The sequence below is a fragment of the Halichoeres trimaculatus genome, unplaced genomic scaffold (assembly GCF_033239565.1).
Source record: "Halichoeres trimaculatus isolate MK-OKI-2021-1 unplaced genomic scaffold, fHalTri1.1 fHalTri1_scaffold_21, whole genome shotgun sequence".
Classification (NCBI taxonomy): domain Eukaryota; kingdom Metazoa; phylum Chordata; class Actinopteri; order Labriformes; family Labridae; genus Halichoeres; species Halichoeres trimaculatus.
Genome location: NW_027437199.1, coordinates 10,234,058 through 10,258,887, shown reverse-complemented (window position 1 = coordinate 10,258,887; position 24,830 = coordinate 10,234,058). Strand labels below are relative to the sequence as shown.

General features: G+C 42.7%; 1 protein-coding gene across 1 annotated transcript in view; it reads right to left on the bottom strand.

Moving 5' to 3' along the window:
* cog5 (component of oligomeric golgi complex 5) overlaps positions 1-24,830 on the bottom strand; it is a 57,808-nt gene that overhangs the window by 2,014 nt on the left and 30,964 nt on the right. The window contains exons 7-18 of the mRNA XM_074698691.1: positions 24,463-24,593; positions 20,071-20,230; positions 18,130-18,242; positions 17,967-18,044; positions 14,824-14,905; positions 12,577-12,781; positions 10,246-10,407; positions 10,019-10,118; positions 9,755-9,865; positions 2,398-2,460; positions 1,296-1,399; positions 34-271 (exon numbers count right to left, since the gene is read on the bottom strand). Coding sequence (XP_074554792.1) covers positions 34-271; positions 1,296-1,399; positions 2,398-2,460; positions 9,755-9,865; positions 10,019-10,118; positions 10,246-10,407; positions 12,577-12,781; positions 14,824-14,905; positions 17,967-18,044; positions 18,130-18,242; positions 20,071-20,230; positions 24,463-24,593 — 1,547 coding nt within the window. The remainder of the gene's footprint in view (positions 1-33; positions 272-1,295; positions 1,400-2,397; positions 2,461-9,754; positions 9,866-10,018; positions 10,119-10,245; positions 10,408-12,576; positions 12,782-14,823; positions 14,906-17,966; positions 18,045-18,129; positions 18,243-20,070; positions 20,231-24,462; positions 24,594-24,830) is intronic.

Genomic DNA, 24,830 nt, shown 5'->3' with positions numbered 1-24,830 from the left:
GTCGACAGCCTCCCAGGAGTCTTCCTTCCTTGCCTGTGCAAAATCAGCAGCCAGCCTCATCTTGCCGCCCTCCCCCAGCGGGCGCAGCAGGCTGGTGTGGCGGATGAACAACTCGATGGCCCTCTGAGCGATGGTTTCTGTGCTCTCATAGATGAAGTCCGCGCACTGGAAGTGTCTGAAATAATCAGCCATCACTCTGGTGATGAAGCCCTGCAGCTCTTTCATGTAGAGGGAGCACGGGACATCCGGCTTGTCAGGGGCAGACAGAGGCCTGAAACAAAGACGCACCGACAAAGAAAACAACAGTAAAGAAGTTAGGAAGCATGGTGTTGTATGTTCAGGTGTATTTGCCTCTAAAGGCCTCAAACAAAGATTGTCTTCAGGCTGTACTAAACTGTATGCATGGTGTTAAAGCATGGATGGATTTTGTTAAAACTCAGAGGAGGTTGAGCATTTGCAGTTGTGGCTCCCACTCTCTAGAATGCATTACATTTAGCTCTACAGACTGCAAATAGCCTCTCCTCTTTGTATAACTCTTTTAAAGACTCACTTGTTCACTTTGGCTTTTGGCACAGTTTAGCCACTTTTATTGAGTCTTTTATGTCTATTTATATTGTTGTTTTATTCTTTATATGTTTTATGCTTTTAATCTTTTAATTTTTATTGTTTTACAGTTTTTTTATTGTTTTTATTGGTTCTGACTTTTTACTAGCCCTGTGATTGACTGGCGACCAGTCCAGGGTGTACCCCGCCTCTTGCCCAATGACAGTTGGGATAGGCTCCAGCCACCCGCAACCCTTAACAGGATAAGCGGTACAGAAAAAATGAATAAATGAATGACTTTTTACAGTTAAAGCACTTTGGTGGGCCACTGGTTGTTTTAAATGTGCTATATTAATAAAGCTGATATTGACATTTAGTTCAAGAACTGCTGACTGATCATCACTGTGGCGCTGAAAGAAGCAACATGTGCACTCATTTCTTTCGTCAGTAGAGGAAAATCTAACCAACAACTTGCACTGTTGCCTTTCAGTGTTGAACCAGAAAAAGCAATAAGAAATGTACAAACAGAAATGTCGGTGTTACAGTTTGTCCACCAGGGGGTGGTGACAACCTGCTCAAGCTTTGACACAGCTTGGTACACATCAATTGGACATAAAGGAGCAACAGTCTCAGAAAAATATGCACCATTCTCAAATGAAACCTGATCCAACCATATTCAGTGTCAATATTTGGTGCAGAACTTTTTCCAACAGAAAAATGTGAACAACAGCTAAGTTTCCTCCTCTTCTCACCCTGAAAAGTCTTCCTGGTGCAGCGTGATGATGATGGCCTCGATGGAGTCGCTGACTGACTGCAGAAGAGGCTGCACGGCGCTGCTCATCAGGGCCTGAACTCCCTGACACCAGAGAGAAACACACAAACTGAGAGGAAATCTCATCACATAGAAGAAGTGCCAGAAGAAGACAAGGAGAGAAGGAGCCCACTTCAGGAGCTGACAACAGCTTCATGGATTCTCTGAATCACATAAACTGCGCCGCTCATTACCTTGGTCTTAGAGGCTCGGTTGCCATAGCATCTTGTTTAGACATTCGAGCAGAAGGTACATATGGATGAGGTTGGATTTATATTCCAGATATTTATACTTTATCACCAGAGTGGATGTGATGTGTGTGTGTGTGCTTGTGTGTATAGGAGCACTATGAGGCAGAGACATGCCGCCGTCTGCAAACAGAAATTTAATATCTGATGCACTAGATTGTTTGAGTGATGGAGTGAGTCTGTGAGGAATTTAAACCCAGCAGCATTGGAAGCAGACTCCCAGTGGACTTTGCAGACTGATAAGCAGCAGGAGTGAAAAAAAAAGAAAAAAAAAAACGAGGGTAGTTTATCGAGCAGGTGTCAAAGGTGCAGGAAATTGTTGGAAGCAAAGATGTTTAGAGGAGGCTGGATGTGTGATGAATCTCTGGAAAAGAACACTCTCCAGCACATCAGAGATTTTTTGGGGTGTTATTTGATTTTTCATCACTGAATATTTCAGTTAACTGAGACTTGAAATAAAAATAATAAAATGACCAAGCTGCAAGTTAAATTTTGATTAAAAAAGGCGATAAACTTGTATTCACAGACTTACCCATAACAATGCTGCATAAAGACACAACTAAGTTTCACCTGTTTAAAATTAGACCCCACTAAGTTCTTGGTTTTCTAATTCAGTTATAATACAAATAATTAAGCATCAGGTGTGTTGTAAATTAATACAAACATCCATCATGGTATCAAAGTCAGAAAAACACAGTCTCCTGTGACAGTATAAAAATTATATTGATTAAAAAGAGCATTAAAGACACAAAAATGCATTAAAATGTAAACAAAAACAAAAGATTGCTGCCATACCTCCAAAGAAGCAGAGAGGGCCTCGGCAGCAGCTGCTGGACATGAACCCAATCCAGAAATGATCTGCAAAACATGACAAGTCAACAACAAAATAACACTCAATGTGCCTTGTATCAAGCTGTGGAATCAATTCACTGTGTAAGTTTAAGGTAAATCTGTATATATGAGGGTACATCTATATATTTACATACTCAGGACCTGTTTTTGTACATTTTGGAATCTAAATTGGTATTAAATGGTAAAAAAAAGTTTAGAATTACTCTTGTAGATGGATTCAGCTAACTGATGTGAAACAGGCTGCCAGATGGACCCGTTATAACAGAGCCTTTTCTCCCACATTGACAAAAAACCTTATCTAGCTCAAACAACAGGAGCTGCTGGTCGACCACTGCCCCAGTTTGTTTTACTGAGTGACTCTGGTGTTTGCTTTGAGTGGTCTGAAGACAAGTGAAAGTGCTACATAAACAAAGCCAGTCTACAAGTTGAAAAGGCTTTGATTTGATTCAGTAAACTATTCGATTGTCTATGACAGGAAGGCTGAGGTTGATGAAGTAAAATGACTGTTTTTATCAGTCTGGCGGCTCTGAGGGGAGCGACAGAACAGTGGATCTCAGGTTAAATAACAATGTTCTGTAATGTTGTCAGAGAATAATAATCTGAGTCCAGAGCCTGTTGCACTGCTGTGGGCTGACAATTTTTGCTTGAGCAATTCCAATCTTTTTGAACCTGTTAGTCATTTTCACACCAAATGAAAATGACGGAAATTCTCCCTGGTAGTGGATTTATTAAAAGAGAGGGTTTTCTGCTTCCCTATATTTTTAATATGGGTACAAGTTACGATTATGGATGTTTCCAAACCACTATATTATCTTACGTAGTAGAAATCCCTAAATCTGTCCTTAAACTGCTTAAAGTGGTCTGTTCTAAAAATAGCACGGTATCTTCATGACACTTACTGAAATGATGGGGTCATTGCATAAGAATCTCTTAACTGGTTGGGGACACATTGGAAGGGTGGGTGGACCTCAAACACCAAGGTCTACCCATAGCTGCACCTCCAAAAGGCCTCTACAAGGCTGACCAATCAGAGCGAAGTGGGTTTGCAGAGTGTGGAGCCTTCAAGAGGCAGCAGCAAAATAAAAAGAGGCTGAAAAAGGGTTTTCTAAAACAGCAGTGTGAGAAAAATAGGGATTATTTTCAGCTGTACATGATGTAAAGATACTGAACAGGAACCAAAAGGACAGTATGAAACCCCCCCAGAAAGCACATAACCCCCTCTTTAATGTTGAAGAGCTCTGTAGCCTGATGGGACATTTTAATTTATTCCAAATAAACATGTTAAATAAGTTTCTCAAGTGGACACTAGAGGAACTGCACACTTTTTAGCACCACTACTTGATCCAAACATATGATTCACACATGTATCAGGAAGACAGTATCTGCGCTTTAACATCCAAAAGTACAAGTTGATGAACTACACTGGATGTGTGAAACAGTTGATTTGAAGGGACACATTTCTTTGTTCTGTGATCTTTGTTGAATTACTGTTATTGGTTTAGTCTTATGTTGTTTCTTCTAAGTCTTAATTTAGCTCCAGATGATGAAGATGAGATCTGACGCTCGTCCACATTAAAGACAAACTTGTTAGATAACAGATGCCCCACTGGAGCTAAATGAGACCAAATATCCAGTGCTGTATTTGTCCCCCATTTTTCTAGAACTACTACTACAACACTAAACTACTATTTACAACCTCCCTTTATCCTCCATCGCTCTCTCCTTACGCCAGGGATAAATCCTCCCTCTTTGTTCACAGGTTTAAATTTTAAAGGCTGCAGGTTAAATATTTAATGCTGCAGTAATCTGTTTTTTAATGCTATTAATCAGGCCGGCTGCCGTTCTCGGACTCAGCATACATGTTTAATGGAGGAAGCTGCGAAAACACTGCTTTCCCTTTTATCCCCCTTTAATTTCCTCTGCTTCCTCTCACAGACAGGCGCATTTAATAATCCAAACGCACACAAGGTCGAAGAATGGTGTGTTTGGCTTTTGTGTGTGCCATGTCGCAGCCTTCACTGACAACCTTTAGGAGATAAATGTACTTATGCATCAATAATTCACTGGAAGCAACTAAAAAGGTATCCAACAGCTACCATTGGAAAAAAGGCAACATAAGTTCTTCTTTGTGCTTAAACTACCAACAGAAAATATAGTCGAGTTAAGGGATGCGCGATGTAAAAATTTTGGCCTATACCGATATCCGATATTAATATTGCTGTTATGGCCGATAAGCAATATTTACTGATATCAATATTGGTTGAAAAAAAAAACAATCTGAGATGATGTGTCGAGGTAGTTTAGAGAGAAAGAGCGGCGTGACAAAAGATGACCATGGAGAGGATTAAGGATGGAGCGCCCCAGATCAACGCAACCCATAAGGGTATGTTCTGTCTGTTTTTTGGATCAAAAACATGAAGAAATGAGAGATTCCACTCTTCTTAGGTAGTTTTGGTGTTTACATAGTCATAGAAAACAATATTATTTGGGTCTTGAAAGATTGTTCATAACGCTCTGGAAATGGCCGGCAGCTAATGAGTAAATATTGGCCCACCTTTACACACCAGCTGATGCCGTCAAAAATATGACCAACATCCGCCGACCATAGACTGTATTAAACATGGACGTGGTCTCAACAACGTCACCGTCTGTTTCTGAAACAGAAATTGGCTAGAGTGGCCATATTTGTAGTGGCAAGGGCTTCGCCTACAGCCATAGGGCGCCTGTCGGTCACGTGACCCTCAGCTGTGCCTCTTATTGGGGGAGCTCACAATCTTAATATCCTCTTAACGGCCGATTTAGAAAAAAATCACCTTCTGTACAGTGGGTGCCGTTAATGAAATAAACAACTTAGACAGGAGACGTTTTTTGAACCAGGCTGTAAATAGGTTTATTTCTGCTTTGAAAACGACTTTTTTTGGCTTGGTGTGTATGTGACTTACAGTACCTCCGGAGCCAGCCTCAAGTGGACACTGGAGGAACAGCAGATTTTAGCACTTCCGCATTGTCTCATATTCTTAGACCGAAGGTTGCCGCTTGGCTGATACCGTTATTGATACCAATATATTGTGCATTCCTAGTTGAGTTAGTTTAAACTGTACTGTAACTAGCTGATGTCTTCTTGTTACATGGAACTATTTTGATTGTTTATTCTTATGTTTTTAATTTAAGGTTAATGTATGTATATATATATATATATATATATATATATATATATATATATATATATATATATATATATATATATATATATATATATATATATATATATATATATATATATATATACTCATGGTAGCTCCCTCCATGAGTGAGCTACCACCTTATCGTGGTGGAGGGGTTTGCGTGTCCCAATGATCCTAGGAGCTAAGTTGTCGGGGGCTTTATGCCCCTGGTAGGGTCTCCCATGGCAAACAGGTCCTAGGGGAGGGGCCAGACAAAGTGTAGCTCACACAGACCCCTTATGATGAGTACAAACAATGGTTCAGCGTTTCCCTTGCCCGGACGTGGGTCACCGGGGCCCCCTCCTGGAGCCAGGCCTGGGGGTGGGGCTCGATGGCGAGCGCCTGGTGGCCGGGCCTGTTCCCATGGGGCCCGGCCGGGCACAGCCCGAAGAGACAACGTGGGACCCCCTTCCCGTGGACTCACCACCCGCAGGAGGGGCCATAGGGGTCGGGTGCAGTGTGAGTTGGGCGGCAGCCGAAGGCGGGGACCTTGGCGGTCTGATCCTCGGCTGCAGAAGCTAGCTCTAGGGACGTGGAACGTCACCTCTCTGGCGGGGAAGGAGCCTGAGCTGGTGCGCGAGGTTGAGAAGTTCCGGCTAGACATAGTCGGCCTCACCTCAACGCACAGCAAGGGCTCTGGATCCAGCCTTCTCGAGAGGGGTTGGACTCTCTTCTACTCTGGAGTTGCCGATGGTGAGAGGCGGCGGGCTGGGGTGGCGATACTCGTTGCCCCCAGGCTCGGTGCCTGTACGTTGGAGTTCACTCCGGTGGACGAGAGGGTAGCCTCCCTCCGCCTTCGGGTGGGGGGACGGATCCTGACTGTTGTTTGTGGCTATGGTCCAAATAGCAGTTCAGAGTATCCACCCTTTCTGGAGTCCTTGGAGGGAGTGCTTGAGAGTGCTCCGTCTGGGGATTCCCTCGTCCTACTGGGGGACTTCAACGCTCACGTCGGCAATGACAGTGAGACCTGGAGGGGCGTGATTGGAAGGAACGGCCCCCCCGATCTGAACCCGAGTGGTGTTTTGTTGTTGGATTTCTGTGCTCGTCACAGGTTGTCCATAACGAACACCATGTTCAAGCATAAGGGTGTCCATATGTGCACCTGGCACCAGGACACCCTAGGTCGCAGTTCGATGATCGACTTTGTAGTCGTGTCATCGGACTTGCGGCCGCATGTCTTGGACACTCGGGTAAAGAGAGGGGCGGAGCTGTCAACCGATCACCACCTGGTGGTGAGTTGGCTCCGATGGTGGGGGAAGATGCCGGTCAGACCTGGTAGACCCAAACGTATCGTGAGGGTCTGCTGGGAACGTCTGGCAGAATCTCCCGTCAGAGAGAGCTTTAACTCCCACCTCCGGGAGAGCTTCAACTGTGTTCCGGGGGATGTAGGGGACATTGAGTCTGAATGGACTTTGTTCCGTGCATCCATTGTTGAGGCGGCTGATCGGAGCTGTGGCCGTAAGGTGGTTGGTGCCTGTCGGGGCGGCAACACCCGAACCCGCTGGTGGACACCAGTGGTGAGGGATGCCGTCCAGCTGAAGAAGGAGTCCTATCGCGCCTTTTTGGCGTGTGGGACTCCTGAGGCAGCAGACAGGTATCGACAGGCCAAGCGGAATGCAGCTTCGGCGGTCACTGAGGCAAAAACCCGGACATGGGAGGAGTTCGGTGAGGCCATGGAGAACGACTTCCGGACAGCTTCGAAGAGGTTCTGGACCACCATCCGGCATCTCAGGAGGGGGAAGCAGTGCACTGTAAACACTGTGCTCAGTGGAGACGGTGCGCTGCTGACCTCGACTCGGGATGTTGTGGATCGGTGGAAGGAATACTTCGAAGACCTCCTCAATCCCACCGGCACGTCTTCCTTGGAGGAAGCAGGGTCTGGGAATGATGGGGTGGGCTCGTCCATCTCTGGGGTCGAAGTCGCCGAGGTGGTTAAAAAGCTCCTCGGTGGCAGGGCCCCGGGGGTGGATGAGATCCGCCCAGAGTTCCTTAAGGCCCTGGATGTTGTGGGTCTGTCGTGGCTGACACGACTTTGCAACATCGCGTGGACATCGGGGGTAGTGCCTCTGGATTGGCAGACTGGGGTGGTGGTCCCCCTTTTTAAGAAGGGGGACCGGAGGGTGTGTTCCAACTACAGGGGGATCACACTCCTCAGCCTCCCTGGTAAGGTCTATTCGGGGGTACTGGAGAGGAGGGTCCGTAAGATCGTCGAACCTCGGATTCAGGAGGAGCAATGTGGTTTTCGTCCTGGCCGTGGAACTGTGGACCAGCTCTATACCCTCAGCAGGGTTCTTGAGGGTGCATGGGAGTTTGCCCAACCTGTCCACATGTGTTTTGTGGACTTGGAGAAGGCATTCGACCGTGTCCCTCGGGGAGTCCTGTGGGGGGTTCTCCGGGAGTATGGGGTGTCGGGCTGCTTGTTACGAGCCGTCCGTTCCCTGTACGACCGGTGCCAGAGCTTGGTCCGCATTGCTGGCAGTAAGTCGGACTCGTTTCCAGTGAGGGTTGGACTCCGCCAGGGCTGCCCTTTGTCACCGATTCTGTTCATAACTTTTATGGACAGAATTTCTAGGCGCAGCCAGGGTGTCGAGGGGGTCCAGTTTGGTGACCTCAGGATTGGATCACTGCTTTTTGCAGATGATGTGGTCCTGTTGGCTTCATCAAGCCGTGACCTTCAACTCTCTCTGGAGCGGTTCGCAGCCCAGTGTGAAGCGGCTGGGATGAGAATCAGCACCTCCAAATCTGAGTCCATGGTCCTCAGCCGGAAAAGGGTGGACTGCCCTCTCCGGGTCGGGGATGAGATCCTGCCCCAAGTGGAGGAGTTTAAGTATCTCGGGGTCTTGTTCGCGAGTGAGGGAAGGATGGAGCGAGAGATCGACAGGCGGATTGGTGCAGCTTCTGCAGTAATGCGGACTCTGCACAGGTCTGTCGTGGTGAAGAGGGAGCTGAGCCGGAAGGCAAAGCTCTCTGTTTACCGGTCGATCTTCGTTCCCACCCTCACCTATGGTCATGAGCTTTGGGTAGTGACCGAAAGAACAAGATCGCGGGTACAAGCGGCCGAAATGAGCTTCCTCCGTAGGGTGGCCGGGCTCTCCCTTAGAGATAGGGTGAGAAGCTCGGCTATCCGGGAGGAGCTCGGAGTAGAGCCGCTACTCCTCCGCGTTGAGAGGAGCCAGATGAGGTGGCTCGGGCATCTGATGAGGATGCCTCCCGGACGCCTCCCTGGTGAGGTGTTCAGGGCACGTCCCACCGGGAGGAGACCCCGGGGCAGACCCAGGACACGCTGGAGAGACTACATCTCTCGGCTGGCCTGGGAACGTCTTGGGATCCCCCCGGAAGAGCTGGCCGAAGTGGCTAGGGAGAGGGAAGTCTGGGCTTCCCTGCTTAGGCTGCTGCCCCCGCGACCCGACCCCGGATAAGCGGAAGAAGATGGATGGATGGATGGATATATATATATATATATATATATATATATATTTATATATAATGTAATGTATTTAAGTAACAACTTTGATGACCTTCTGCTGGATGACTTTTATATATGGGCAGGTAAAATAGAAGGGATGGAGACCGATGGTGAATGTACATGTACTAGAGGATTAGGTAAAGAAAACGGTGTACGTCTTGTGTATTGACAAGGGGTGGCAATCTATAATGGAAAACTAGCAAATTAAATGGAATTCAGAGCTCTTCCAAGTTTTTTAATGCAAAGACTTTAAAAGACTTAGACATGACAACATATTCCAATATCTTTAAAGAAACGTGTTATAAAAAGGGGAGAATCCTTTAAGTTGGAGGAAAGAGTTTTCAATCATAACAGTTAAAGATGGAGACTCTGTTTAATTTAACCCATGTCAACTATATATTAAATTTGCCACAGAATAACCACTTTTAGCTACTTTTGAAAGCAAGCTTTACATAAACCTTATAATAGAAATATATTTATAACTTTTACATCTTTGACTGGTCACCAGAATAAAAACTTTGTAAACTTCGTACATTTTCTGTGCTTCTTTCTTAAACTCTTCTTGAACCGTAACTATTCAGCTGGTAAGAAGTGTGTCACGGCCTCTTACCTTTGCAACGGCCTGCTGCAGACGGTAGAGAGAGTTCACCACCGCAACGTTCCTCCTCTGACCCTCTGTCAAAGGACCAATCACCTGGCTGGCATCACCCTGAGTGCACAGCTGCAGAAAAAGAGGAATGGAGGACAAAAACACATGAAGATGTTAATTCACACACATTTAAGTGAGAGGAACTACCCTGTAAGCTGCTAAAAATCATTCTTAATCATCTTTTTCATGACTCTATAATAAACACACACACAGTGTTGTACACACCAGCTGTTCAGACTTGACGCAGTAGAGTTGGACGGTTTTGGCAGCGTTCTTCGCCACAGCTAGAGAAAGGTTTGGATCCACTGACGCTACATTCAGCTCACTGCAGACACAAAACAATTCTTCCAATCAAGTAATCATAAAAAACTTCATAATGAACTATTTCATCACATGTTGCTGGGGAGGTGGGTGTAATCCTTTCCAAAAGAGAGATGTGTATCTGTACTCACCTGCTGATGGTCTTGATGATACTCTCCAGCTCGTCGTTGGACGGTGGGTTGCGGCCACCCATGGGGAACACGAGGTTTATGGGATCAAACAGACGAGAGAGGGACTTGGACAAGTAGGCCGCCTCATACGGCTGCAGAGAGTCCTTCAGAGCCTTCTCTGGGCTGTGTAAGAAAACAGGAGAAGATGGAGGTACTGACACTGCGTGGGACCCATCATGGCACTATTATGTATTCTAATACCAGCAATCAATTCACTGTCTCGTACTGACATTCTGTGTAACATTCACTCATTGCTTTGAATATCTGAGCTGACATTTGTAAATGGAGCACTTCAACTGCAGATATAAATGGAGGGAAATGCCACCATGTCCCATCCTATCACTACTGAGCACAGACAAGCAGCTTAAGTGGAGTGTGAGAGGGCATGTGTGTGGGCAAAAGTGAGTTAACATTATTGTGACGGAGGGTGACCAGGTGCTTACAAGCCACATGGGACAAGAAGTGTGTTTGTGTGGGACAATGTGGGACACGTTACCACAAAGCGCCTATTGAGACCAAGCTTATATTTATATGAATAACAACTTTTTGATTTGGTTGCACACAGAATGCACATGTATGTTTGTTTTTCTCCCTCCCTGAAAACTTAAAATAAAAACCAGAAGTTTCTCAGAGTTTGTGAAATATTGTGATTGTAAACATTTAGAGTAACAGTGTTTAGTGTATGTTCTCAGCTCCTCCCTGTGCACAGTAAAATAAAAGGGCACAAGTGACAACATCTTAACTTCCTGCGCGAGCCATTTCTTATAGGTTTTACATCATGACGTCTGTCAGTTTACATCATACTCACTTCCATGCACAGAGCGGAGAAATACTGGATCAAGTTCCCATAACACTCGCTGTGAATCACCTTGCACTGGTTTTGATCTTAAATAAACATGTTCCCAGCTCCTTTGTCTCCGAGGAACTTCATGTTTTTCACCAAATTCTGCATTTTGGTGCCTAAGGCTTTTACCTTTGTTTTTCATGTCAGTGGGCAGAGGTAGGGAGGATGCAGTTGACAGGTCGAACTCCTGACGCCACATGTACGCTTATATTGATTGACAGTGCACACATGTAATGGTAATAGCCCTCTTTTAATAGCCTTGCTTTCAGAAAGAAGACTGCCGCACTTTGGAGCGCAGGAGCCGATCTATGCGAGACATGGTCTCAATTTGTGGGATGTGGGAAAAGTGATTAAAATGCTCTGCAGTCCCGCACAAAGTGGGACAAAATGTTAAAGCATTCAGTGTTTAAAACTATGGAATCACTTTGCACAAAGAAACCAGGCTTAGTGTTCTGTATGTTAATGACAATTATGAAGTTTCAGCTAAGTTAAAAACATGAATTCCCTTCGATAGGCCTCAAGAGGGCTGGCCAATTAGAAGGAAGGGGGTTTGTGGAGTGAGAAGCCTTAAAGAGACAGTGTGATATTTTTTTTGTACTTTGAATCTTGAATCATGTAAAGCTACTACAGAGGTACCTGAGGGACAAAATAGAGCCTAAAAAAAGCATGAAGTCTCCTCTTTAAAGGAACAACCCAGATAGGGGTTGTTACATTTTTACATCCTGTTGTGTCTTTTTTGCATAAAACTTGTGTTGTACATAAATACAACCCTTAAACCCAAATTTTGATAAAATTTAAAGAATAATGTCCAAACTAAATATTCTTTGTGTTGGTGTTGTTCAGTTTTGCAGTGAGAACTTTAAATGTCCTTCATACAACTCTGTGACTTTCAGCATTTTCCTTTTCTGTGTTCTTGGTATCTTTCGATTGTGTTTCACTTGGAGAGAAAAGCGGATACAAGTGCATTTTCTGGCAACACTACACATCCAGCGCTCAACTGACCGTGCAAGGGATGCATGATATAACGGTATCAATATCCGTATCGGCCGATGTTGGTCATTTTTTAACATTTTTTTTAACCGCTATCAATATTGGTAAATATCGGTTATCGGCTATAACAACAATATATTGGCATCAGACAAAATTTTTATATTGGTGCATCCCTAGTCACAACCGTTTAAAGTAAGGGTATTTTTCCGTAATGTTAACTGTGTTTCTCCCTTTAGTTTGATTGGCAGGGTTGCAATATAAATAGCACATGTAGAGAATGTGTAGAGAAGGATTTAAAGATTGAGAAGTGCCTCTTTAAACATATTAAAACTTCAAACTGAGGTGTTAATCTAACAAATCCAACAAAAATATGCTCTAAAGATAAACTTTCCACCCTCCTTCACACCAAACACAGGTGTGATCACACATACTGCGTTGCATACTGCGCGTCTGCTCACTTGTAATCCTGTTTGCCGTGTGTAAACAGGTCTTGACTGTCCGTCTCGGTGCCGCTCATGTCCAGTGACGCATCCATCCCTCCGCCACTGGTCAGCGCCCCCTGCAGGCTGGTGCTGTACTGCTGCAGGCGGCGCCACAGCTCGTTGTAGAGACGCAGCAGTTTGGGATACTCTCCTTCAAACGCCTGCTTCAGGAAAGAAGAGGCTGGAGACAGGAAGACACAAACACAGACAGTGAAGACACTTTGTGATAAATAACAACTGAGGGGGGAGTCAAAACAAAGTGAATTCCTCATGAATCAGAGTCCCTCTCGTGCTGAATTTGGTGTCATTAGTGTGATGAAAAGACTTAGGGGACTAAAAACACTATCTCAGGATCTTAAGAGGTCAGAGAGAGCATATTTTTAAAGGCATCAGGTAATCATCTAGTTAGCAGAAAAATGACAAGATGTTGAAGGGAGATACTCTAGCCAGCCCCCTCTAACCCAAAGCCGGCACACTGAGGGCACTACCAGGAGACAGATGAGACGCAGACATTTCCTCTTAGACATCGGAGAGATCAAATAAAGTGATAAAAAGCAGTCACTGTTTCTCAGTGAAGATAAATACTAATGCATGTACAGTATGTCTCAGTACAGAAAGTATATCTGTCACATGTTCACAGGCACTGTTTCATTTTTATCTTCAAGAATACCACACTGCGTGCACAAATACACACACAGCATGTAAAGTGCGAGTTTGGAGCCAAGTCTGTTAGCAAGCAGCCAAATCCACCTCTCCTGTTCTCACTGTTATTCCTTGTAATCAGACGACTCTGCTAAGATGCCTCCAAGTGATCTGTCAGTGCGTGTGAAACAGAACAAGAGTGTGTTACTGTCAGTATAATTAAGTCTTTCTTCTCCCTGAGTCCATCTCTTAACAGATTCACTCATGTAACCCGTGTTAACTTTTTATTTTCTGACTTTTCAGCGCAGTTTTCATTTGTTGCTTTGATTCAGTATTGATTGTAGGGAGTCTACTGAAGAGGGAGACAAGAGCGGGATGATTGATGGAGTGATAGATGAAGCAAACAATCAGCTCTCTAATTTAGATACTGCCCTGAATACTGCAAATCCTGAAAAGCACTGCGCCAAGAAATGATCAATTCTGCTCCGTCTTATCGATGCTGCAATCAGTCTGTGTCCTTATTTTCAGGCTGGATTTAAGAAACAGTAGAAAGCAGTGGGTTGTGTGGTGGTAAAATCAATGCCTGTAAACATTTAACCACCTCATGTTGATGACTTTAAGGAGTGTTACATGTGTTCCTCTAATAAAGGGTTTCATCAGGCTTTCTAAAGTGATGCATCTTTTCTTCATCTTCAGTGAAGACTTGAACCTGCAGACCTGGTTTCAGACGCTGATCAGCTTGTCAGGGATTGAGTTACATGACAGGAATGTTGGTTATTTTTTTTCTTCTACTGAGTGATACTGTATTCTAAAAGGTTGGTCTTAAAACTCCTCCTCTCCTTGGGGTGGCAAGATAATTTTAACATCTTCTTTAGGAAGAAAACACAAGCTTTACAGCAACAACCAGAATAACATGGTACTGCATAGGGATTTGTGTTGAACAATGTTTCACTAACTGGGAATTGCCGTAAATACACCAGATACGCCTGCAGTGTGACTCTGTTGCGCTGCGTCTTGACTGCGTTTGGCAACTTCACGAGACCAAGAAGTTCCCGCTCCATTGATAAGTCTCTCTTCATTCATGTTGGGCTGTAAAACCTCAAACCTGTTGACTCCTGGTCTTTCTCCGCCCATTATGTCCATTTGTCATCGTAGTCAAGCTAAATACGAACTGATTTTGACATGGTCTGTTTTATTTTGAAAGTCACTGGATGTGTTTAGGTGGTTTCCTGTCACAACTTCCTGTCCAGCTCGATCTTTCCTACACTGAATTTATGCGTCACAGCTCCGTGTCTGTCAAAAATAGGATGGCTGCAACACGACAAAAACTGATCGATTGATTGATTGTTCAGTCATACCTTCGTTCTAAGAATATAAGTATTATTTCAGTCATCTGTTCATTAAATTCTCAATGTTTTTTTATTAATTTAAACTAGTTTCAGCTCAGCTAATCTCCATAAATTTATATATTAATACTTTTTTTTACCTGCTTCAGACTTTCGGTCTTTTGCTTCAACAAAGACTTTTTTAACATTGAAACTCTGCACTGGGGAAAAAGCAAAGCACAAAGTCTGGTCCTACCTTCAGTGGCCCTGTGAAACTCCTCGCTGAGTGTGTTTGTCACATCTGTCCAGAAAGTGTACAGGATGTCAGGCTGGCCATCCTGTTGACAGGTAAATAAAGAACAAACACAAATTTGTTGTTTTTTCAATATTTTCATGTTATTTGGCTAAATACATAAAAGAAAAAAATGAAATAAATAAATAATAATACTAAACAATACATAAGGTGTTATGAAGGAAATGATAAGTTTTAAACCAGACCAAACTTTGGTTCATGTGTAAGCAGGATTAATTTCCATAGAAATAATGACAACAAAAGTATCTGACTAATGAAGATGCATTAATACTCTAATTGGATTGGACGTGCGTGTCTGTTTGTCCTCTAATCCTTCATTAGAGAGGCCTGTTGCAGGTCTGCTGCTCAGCTGTCTGACCTCTCTTCCTCACATTGATCTCATCCATCACCTCCTCTCTTCACATCTCTGCGACCAAGTGAAGGTGAAGAAAAAACAAACAACAGATACTGTTCTACAGTCCGTACTGTGTTTGTGAAAAAAAAAAATTATCATCCAAGTGTTGTAAGCCTGTTAGTCAGAGTAATCACACACGTTTATTCCTTTTACTTCAGCAGCCACTCAAAGGCAGAAATCTGACAGGCAGTTTCAGAATATAACACTTCCAAGCGGTGTTACTGAGCAGAGAGAAGCAATGTGGAGAAGTCTGACAGCTACGGTTTGCTACTGCTCCACTTTTGCAAAACATGATTTACCCTTACAGCTCATTTGTCACATCTCAGGTGTCTTATTAATTCCCTCATCATCACGTTTTTGAAGCAACTCCTCTGACAGCAGGGCCACATGTTGATCTGAGATTTTTTCCTGTCGACACATGTAGCTCGAGCCCACGGCAGCAGAGACTGAAACTGCAGCTGCACTGCTGAGGAGCCTTGCATTTAGACATGTCATTAGGTCTCCTGCTCACACCTCCAGCTCGGGGTAATTGGTGAGAGCTTTGTTTCCATAGAAACAGTCTCCCACTCTGGTTCGTGCATCTGGCTTTCTGTGGAGGTACGACAGTGAGGCACCGAAGGGGGTCCTGGAAACGTGTTAAAGACTGCCATGATTAGCACACTCTGTCTTTCCTTAATACTTCCTGTTTTTTTCAAAATAAACTTTATTTCCTGTTTACTGGATAAATAAGAAGTTTACCTATAAATGAACAATATTACACAAAACCATAAAAAACTGATGCCTCTAAATTCTTCTACATTACATTTAGAACCAGAGTTCAAATTTCTATGATGAGGCATTTTTCTTGTATTTTCATACGTTGGAGCTATTTTTTTTTAGAAATCTGAGGTATAAATGACTGACAGCTGTGGAACAGCTCTAGTAGATCTGCAGCCTCAATATTCGCTGTAATGGCTGAAGATCTACCTGAGCAAATATAATGTTATGTGTATTCTGGATAAGGTAATTAAAAAGATAGATAGCTGTAATTTATTGACCCAAAACTGGAGAATTGAGGTTTTATAGCAGCCAGTTTTCAGAGCAATAACATTACACTACTAAAGAGCACTAAGGATGTTCTGAAGCAGCTAATTTTCTATTCTTTTGAACAGAAACTTTATTTATGATTCACTGTCTAATTCTAAAGTCAAAAACCACTTGGTAAACAGTCAAAACTGAGCACATTTATTTTAACACAACAAAAAAAGCAAGGCAACAGACTGCAGAATAATGATGTTGACATGCTTTACAATGTATGGCTACAAATAGCAGAGCTAGCACCACAGCCTTCAACCCTCCTGTCTGCGCCAGTTACACACTGCAAAAGCTGAAATCTTAGCATGTGTTTTGTCTTTTTTTTTTTTTTTAATTACTTTTTTGACTTCATTTGAGCCTAATTCACCTGACAACTCCAGGAAATGTCTGATTTCAAGATATAAAAAGACAAAAACGCCTGAATAAAAAATTGTCAGATTCAAAGATTTCGAATATGTGATTAGAAAATGTCTGTTTGTTTGTATTTGTTTCTGTCTTTGACAGAAATTTCACTTTGACCTCATGTTCGAAATAAATTGAATAATAATAAAGTTCTTGAAATTAGAATATCTCAGTCATTGATTGTAAAATTCAAGGACAGAGTCTCTGTGACGTCACACATCTGTCTCTGATATGAAGGCCATTCACATAGAGAGCCATATTGTAAACTATTTAGGCATCATTTTTGTCTTTCATGATTATGAAACAAGACATTTTTAGGACATGTCCGGTGAATTTGCTGAGAAGTTATATGCCAGACACAGCCTTCATACAGCTTGATCATAAATACCAACAAATCACGGCAGGGCTACGAGATGTGTTTGTTTACATCCAGGTGGTAGAGAATTATAACAGAAGCCATTAACCAGAGCTACAGCCCTGGCTGGCTATTGTTAAGTCACATTATTTAAATAACGTTTTGATCATTTGATTACTTATTTGAAGAAATGCACATTACCAGTATGATCACATATTCAAGCATCATGCCAGTCTGTCCTTCGCTTAATGAATACAATAAACGCTTCTCAAATCTCTACAAACTCATGATTTATGAAGGTAGACAATCAACAGTGCTCCTTTCATTGACATAAAGAACCAAATGCCGATGATGATAGTTATGCATCTTTGTGAAAGAGTCACAGAGAGATTTGCACTGTCTGTACGCCCTGATGAAACACACTGATGGGGTTCAGCATTTCCATCTAGAAAGTATCAGGCATAATTTTACAGACCCTCGACCTTCAGATGTGATATTCTGAGTACTGCTATGTAATTCAGGCTTATTTCAAAACTTAAAATTCTTAGCCCTTAAAAGCCTCAACCACTATGCGTTGAGCACTGTAACTGTATTTTGTAGCCCTGTGTCAAAATCTAATTTACATACTGAGCAGAAGCCCCTAGGGTCAGGTGGTTTATTCCTGCTGAGCTGAGCTGAGCTTATCAAATAATGAAGCTGTCACAATGTGTCAGATGTTTAATCTGTGCTTGATGTGGTCCTGGAGGAATCAGTGTGCTCTATTATGTTCAGATAATTGACCTTTTTTTCCCCACACTACACCACGTCCTGATTACAGCTTTAATTATCACCATCTAAGCAAGAGGAAAGGTGTCCACTCACCTTAATGATCTCGTCGATAAAGCACACATGAGTGACAGGGTCTCTTTTCTTCATCAGAACCTTCTGCAGATGTTGCACCTGGAAAAAATAGACCCACAAGTTCAGGTTCATCAGTCCTTCCTTCACTTCAGTTGTCAATAAACGCTGTGGCTGTCATGTTCACCTGTCTGCACGCAGCACAGATTTGGTCCATCAGTTTCTCCAGGTTGGTCCACAGAGCAGCACGGAAAGCTGCCGTGTTTCCAGGTGTCGGCAGCACCGCTCTTCCCGGCGCTCCTGTAGGGAAATATTCACAACGTGTCAACTTCGTGTTAGTGAGCAGCAGTAAGAGATTTGGATGGCACTCCAACAAGACCAGTCCAGACAGTGAGCTGTTAGGCATTGGCAGAGAAGATATGGCAATTTTTCCATAGGTGCAACCCACATGATTGTGTGTTCAGTTTGCGAACATCAAAATCATTTTCAAACTATAAAAACTCAGCAGAAGGTTTAGAAATACATAGTTGAATGGCTCTTCTTTCAATTTCTCTGGAAAAGGAGTTCATCTGAAAAATGTGGCTCATGTATTTGCATAATCATGCTTCATTTGATACTATCAAGTCCACATCAGTCAACCACAATTTCACTATTGTTTGATCTAAAAATGACAGTCGTCCACAGCTGAGGGCTAAGGCTTCTTTCTTTCACCTCACATATTGTACAGTTTTTTGAAAATGTCATCTCAATGTGCAGTCAAATACACGGTCTCAACACTGGGGGAGGTGAGAGGTGGCCACAGTGGAAAAACTCATTTGCATAATCCTGTTGAAGTGAATTTAAAATGAATCCATAATAACTGGAGCAACATTTAAATGAGTCATATGACCTCAAGGCTCAGCTGGTTTTCAGGATACTAGCAAAAAGAAGACAGTCCAAGAAAGATACACACACACACATTAGGCAAGATTAGCTAAGAAATCTTTGCTCATGTTTTGACAGAAGTTGCTCTGCAGGGGGTTGTTTGGTGAGTTTGTTTACCAAAATTTGAAGATAAAGAGAGGTGGTTGTTTTTTCTTTTTCTGTTACAGTTTAATTTCTCGAATCATTTCCTGTGACTTTTTTTTTTTTTTTACCTTTATCATCTTCCAGTCTCCACTGCAAAAGTGAAACTATAAGTTAACTGGAAGTCGAGTTGACTTTATTTTCATTTTTTATTTTCCATAAAGCGCCAGATCACAGAAGGAGTGATTTAGAGTTCCCTCTCTCATAAATAGGGTATATACCTTGTTCTTTTAATGCAACAGACAAAATAGCCTTATGTTGTCTATCGAATTTACATGATGGGATGTCGTTCGTACATCGTTGGGTTCACATTTCTCCTCGCGGAACTTCACTGTGCGCGAAAGAGCACGTGATCTTCGGCGCGCGGTGAAATTCCGCCCAACGCGTTCACAGACACAAGCACGTGCGCGCATTTACTCACACACAGACAAGCTCATTCCGTGTAGCGACAGGCAGCTGGGCAAACCACAAAAAACATCTCCCAACGCTTTTACCTGCCTGTTAGGAAGAAGCCGAGTGTTTTTTTTCCAACACCAATCAGCAACACACATCTTGAAAATGAAGTTTTATTTAAATAAAAGGTCTTGATGAAAGAGGTGGGGGAAAAGGAGGCCACAGAGTACATTTTATGGACTACTTTCAGTAGTGATGCTCAAGGCTTGTATTTGGAGCAGTAATTTTCAGGATTATCCAAAGTGAAAAGTTCAGGATTTTTCTTTGTGAAATCATCCCAGATTTTTTTTTCCTCTATGTTATCATTATGTGAAGTCATTAAATAATCAAGAAACTCAGAAGAATCCACAGGCAGAAAGGTCAGGTATCTGAAGCCCCTGTGTGCATTCATTATAATGCTGATGCTTCTGCTTAACAAAGCCATAAGAATAACACCGGCCCTGAAGCCAGAAATGAACTATTCTCTGTGGTCGTGGTATAATAAACTATTTCAGATCAAACCAGCTCATAAACTAGGCCAAATCATAGAAGGCCATTGTCTTTCATCTTTAGAAACGAGGGCAATAATCCCAGTGTGAGCAGAAAACTGTCTCCATCTCTGTGAAGTTACCTCTGGTGTTAGCCGGCTGAGTCAGACCCTTGATGTCCAGAGCTGTGCTGATGTTGTCCTGTATGGTGGTCCTGTAACCCCCCACCACAGAACTGATGGTCTCTCTCAGGCTGCCCAGGTTATAGAAGACCTGCAGGGCCGTACCCACCTGGGTGGGATTCTGATGGAGGAAAGGAGGAAGAGGAGCAGAGAAACGAGAAGTTTGAGCTAATCTCATTTAATAAAAAAGGATCAATTTAATGAATTTGGCATTTTCTCGTGCAAACAGTCAGTATGTCAGCGAGTCAGAGGTGACGGGAGCAGCTAAAAATACAGCCAACGTTGATTTAATGAGAGAGAAGCGGAGGTGTGAAAATGTGAAAGGGGAAAGTCAAGATAAGGAGACGAGCAAAGAAAGCAGAGCAAAGGGGAAAGGAAAAGAGATTAAAAAAGGGGGGGAGAAGAAAAGCGAAGAAATGATGAGGAAAGGACAGGAGATGGGAGGAAATGAGAGGAGAGAAATATAGGGGTGAGGAGAAGAAGATCAAGTGGTGAAAGGCAGGATAGAAAAGGAGAGGACCGGGTGAAAGGACAGAAGAGGGCAAAGGGGGAAAAGAAGGGAAGGAGGGGAAACAAGGAAATAAGGAGACAAAGGGTAAAAAAAGAGAAAAGGAAAGGAGAGGAGCAAAGAGAGAAAAGTGAAAGAGAGGAGTTAGAGGAGGCGAGGAGAGGTAAGAGGTAAGGAAAGCAATAAATATGACAACAGTTAAGAAAAGATGTTTCAGCATTTTTTTCACATTTTTCTTCCTCAAGCTTTTCCCTTTAAACATGGTGTAACGTTTCTTAAGATCTCTTAATGGAAAGTTCCCTCATAAATGTAACGCTTAGTGATGCAGAGCTGCTGATTGATACTGTTTTAGCTCAATTGAATTATTTTCTTTAATCTTAGAGAGGCAAAGAGTTTTTCTATGCGGCTCAGTTGTTCTCCCACTCAACAGATGACTACTGGGTCTCTGCTGGCACCGCCAGAGCGCTGAGGTGAAGCGAGCTCCCACACAGCCCAGCAGCACGTCCAACCACTTACACAACATTCACAAGAAACGACTCCCCACTCTGATATACGAGGCTCCATCTGTGTGTGTATGCAGTGTCTCAAGAAAACCATGCACACAAACACGGGACATGAATCCTTTGGCGAAGGTTTCTCCAGCAGGAGTTGGGATATAAATACTTCTGCTGAGGGTGGTATACACAGAGGGAGGGAGAAGTGTAAGGGGGACGGTATCTAATTTTAGACAGATAGATTATTGTCAAGATGTAGGAGTGAAAACAAACCATATTTAAAGCTGCTTCACTCTGACACACCTGTTTAACTCCATCTGACCTCACACTTACTTCACAGGATTGTCCTCTGACACATTTTAACACTTCTTACTCGCATGTTTGATTGTTAAATCTGTCCAGCAGGTTTAAAAAGTAGTCCTCCAGGTGATCCCTTATTATGAAATACCTGCAGAAAGAGTCGAGGTATTTTCACAGCAGCTTTGAGACAAACAAAATGAAAAGGGGTGAGGGAAGGGAAAAGGAAACGACAGGGGAGGAAAAGTGAGAAGAGAAGAGAAGAGAAGAGAAGAGAAGAGAAGAGAAGAGAAGAGAAGAGAAGAGAAGAGAAGAAGAAATGAGGAAGGAGGAGAGAAGAGGAAACAAGAGTGAAGGAGGGAAGGAAGGGAAACAAGAGTGAAGGAGGGAAGGAAGGGAAACAAGAGGAGAAACAAAGAGAGGAGAGGAGGTGAAAGGAAATGAGAAGAGAGGAGAGGACAAGAGAGGGAACAAGATAAAAGGAAATGAGAGGAGAGGAAACAAGAGGAGAGGACAGGAGAGGAGAAAAGAGGGCAGACAAGGGGGGTGGGGACAGAGGAGAGAAGAGAAGAGAAGAGAAGAGAAGAGAAGAGAAGAGAAGAGAAGAGAAGAGAAGAGAAGAGAAGAGAAGAGAAGAGAAGAGAAGAGAAGAGAAGAGAAGAGAAGAGAAGAGAAGAGAGAAAACAAGATCAAAAGGAATGAGAAGAAAGGAAAGGAGAGGACATGGGGAAACAAGAGGACAGAAAATGAAAGGAGCAGAGAAGAGAAGAGGACAGGGTACAGAGGAGTGAAAGGAAAGGAAACAAGAGGAGAGGTGAGAAGAGGAGAGGAAATGAGAGGAAATGAGTAGAGAAGAGAGGACAGGAGGGACAAGTCAGGAGAGAAAACAAGATGAGATGAAATGAGATGAAGGGAAATAAGAGCTAATTGAATAAGAAGACAGGAGAGGAAACGAAGAATGACACATTCAGAGGATGTGAAAGGAGAGGAGAGGAGTTTTTCTCCAGGTATGTTTTGCGAAAAACACCTGAAAAATGAATGAATTTGTTAAGTGATTGGAAATTGTATCTTTCTCCTGGTTAAGGGACTTTTCTCTCATTGCCAACCCCTCGATTATTTAACCTCCAACCTCATCACACAACAACTGACACTTTCCCAGAGAACAAGCAGACTAAATATCCACTTTGAGGAAGCAGATTGGTTATAACTCCAGTGTTTCATGACGGTTTAAATTACACACACTTAACTCTAATCTTTGCAGAGGGATTTTTTTATATCATTTAAATGATCTCTCCATTCTGTTCGTCATGGCATAAAAGCACAACACTCAGTCCAGCAGCAGTTTCAGTGAGGAGAAAATCGTGACAGATTGTCACAACATTGTTAAATTCATCTTTCTGAAATGGAATCTTGTTCTATTTGTCACTTTTAAAATGTCACAAGGAAGAAATGACATAAAGCAGCAGATTTATCCCTCCAGCTGAGGTAAACACAGCCCTTCAAAATGTCATGAAATAAAACAGACATGAAGGAGTAAGTTATAAATGTTCCATTTTTATCATTCATTTGGATTTTTCTTTTGAGACCCCCACAGAGGATATGTTCTTCGTGGGTTCTCTGCATGTCTGAACATCAGAGCTGTGAAATAATGAGATACAGCAACAATAACTAAAGGAAAAAAATAAACTGAATTTCTAAATTCTCCTCATTTTCATATTTCTGAAGGGTCTGAGGGTCTGACTATTTGTTCCCTAACACAAGCGGGAGATAGAAATTGAAACTTGACAACAACATCCTGCGATGCTACCACTCAGGAGAGGGTGACGTAAACTCCTGGTGGAAGACGTGTTTCACACTTTCTCTCCTATGGCTGACAGAAAACCCCGCTGGGGTCACACAAGCAGAAACACACACAGCATAACACACTTCCTTTAATGGGACACTGTCCTCTGGAAAATGAGTCTTTCTGGGGCAGATGAAGGTTAGCAGATCCCACGTGTTCTCTCTGACATGTGAGTAACAGGTGACACACATACAGAAAGCTTGTCTCTCCTTCACAAGCATCTTTCTGTTTTTATCAGAGCTCACCTAAACCAAAAAGAGCATTATATCTTCTTTCAAAAAAGCTTGTTGTCTCAAGTTGGTACGAACTTATTTATTCATTAAATACTGACACTGAAAAAAGTTCTCATTCAGTTTTAGACGGGTCATTTTGTAAGGCAGTGAAACATTTTGTTTGATGTCAGGTGGGATGAAAAGAAGACCTCGCTGACTTAGGCTTTAGGGATTGAGAGTTTTTCAAATGTTTAATGTTTTCCTCACCAAAACTTTGATTTCAGATAAAGTAGTCCACAGATTGTCCAAAACATTTCAGATGTAGTTTTGTCACAGTGTGTAAGTAGCTGTGCTAAAATAAAAGTCAGGAGCTAAAAATAGTTAAACAATAGAGAAGTTTTATTACCTCCGCCTAGGAGGTTATGTTTTTGGGAGAGTTTGTCAGTTTGTTTGTTTGTCTTTGAACAACATAACTCAAAAAGTTATGAATGGATCTTGATAAAATTTTAAGGAAATGTTCAAAATAAGATAAGGAAGAAGTCACTAAATTTTGGAGGTGATCCAGATCACCGTCTGGATCCAGGATTTTTTTCAAAGGATTCTTTATCATTGTGAGATAGGGCCGTTGTCACCGTATTTGTATATAACTCCATGATAAATGGTTGGATTGCTTTTCAAAACAATACAAGACAAGGTCACCATAATTTCTGACAGATGTAAAAGTACGATCCAGATCCTGGCAATATTCTGGATCCTAAGATCTGGAATATAAAATATGTACTGGGTCATCATAATTTTCATCACTGTCAGGTAACAAATTATCGTACAAACCTATGGCTCTGGGTAATTTTATAGCCTCAGATCTTTTTTATTTGAGCTGGACTCTGTATTGGTATTTTACCAATCTCTGATTAAAACGATTAAAAGTCAAAAATGAAGCAGACCAAGAGCCAAAACCATTCATGCATGATTGCTGCCTGTTTTTATATTCCTGCTTACCTGGATCTCCATGCCCTGCTCCAGAAGCCTCTTAGCCTGGTTCTCCACCTCCAGGCGAGCTCTGCTGATCAGCAGCAGGTCGTTCTCTATCACCCCGATGCCACTCAGATCGACACCTTGTGACAGGTAATCTGCAGAGAACGCACGCCCAAAAACAAGACGCAAAACAAATTACTTCACTTCATATAGCCCTTCTGTTTACTATAACTTTAAGATGAAGGGCTTCTTCACATTGTTTTGTCTAAATACTAAATCTGAAGATATCTAAAATGGATTGGATTCATTTTGGAAACAATCAGTTGCCATCTGACATCAGCAATTGCCTCTAAAAACAGTAAGTTTCACAGAGGCTTCACTCTGGCGTACTT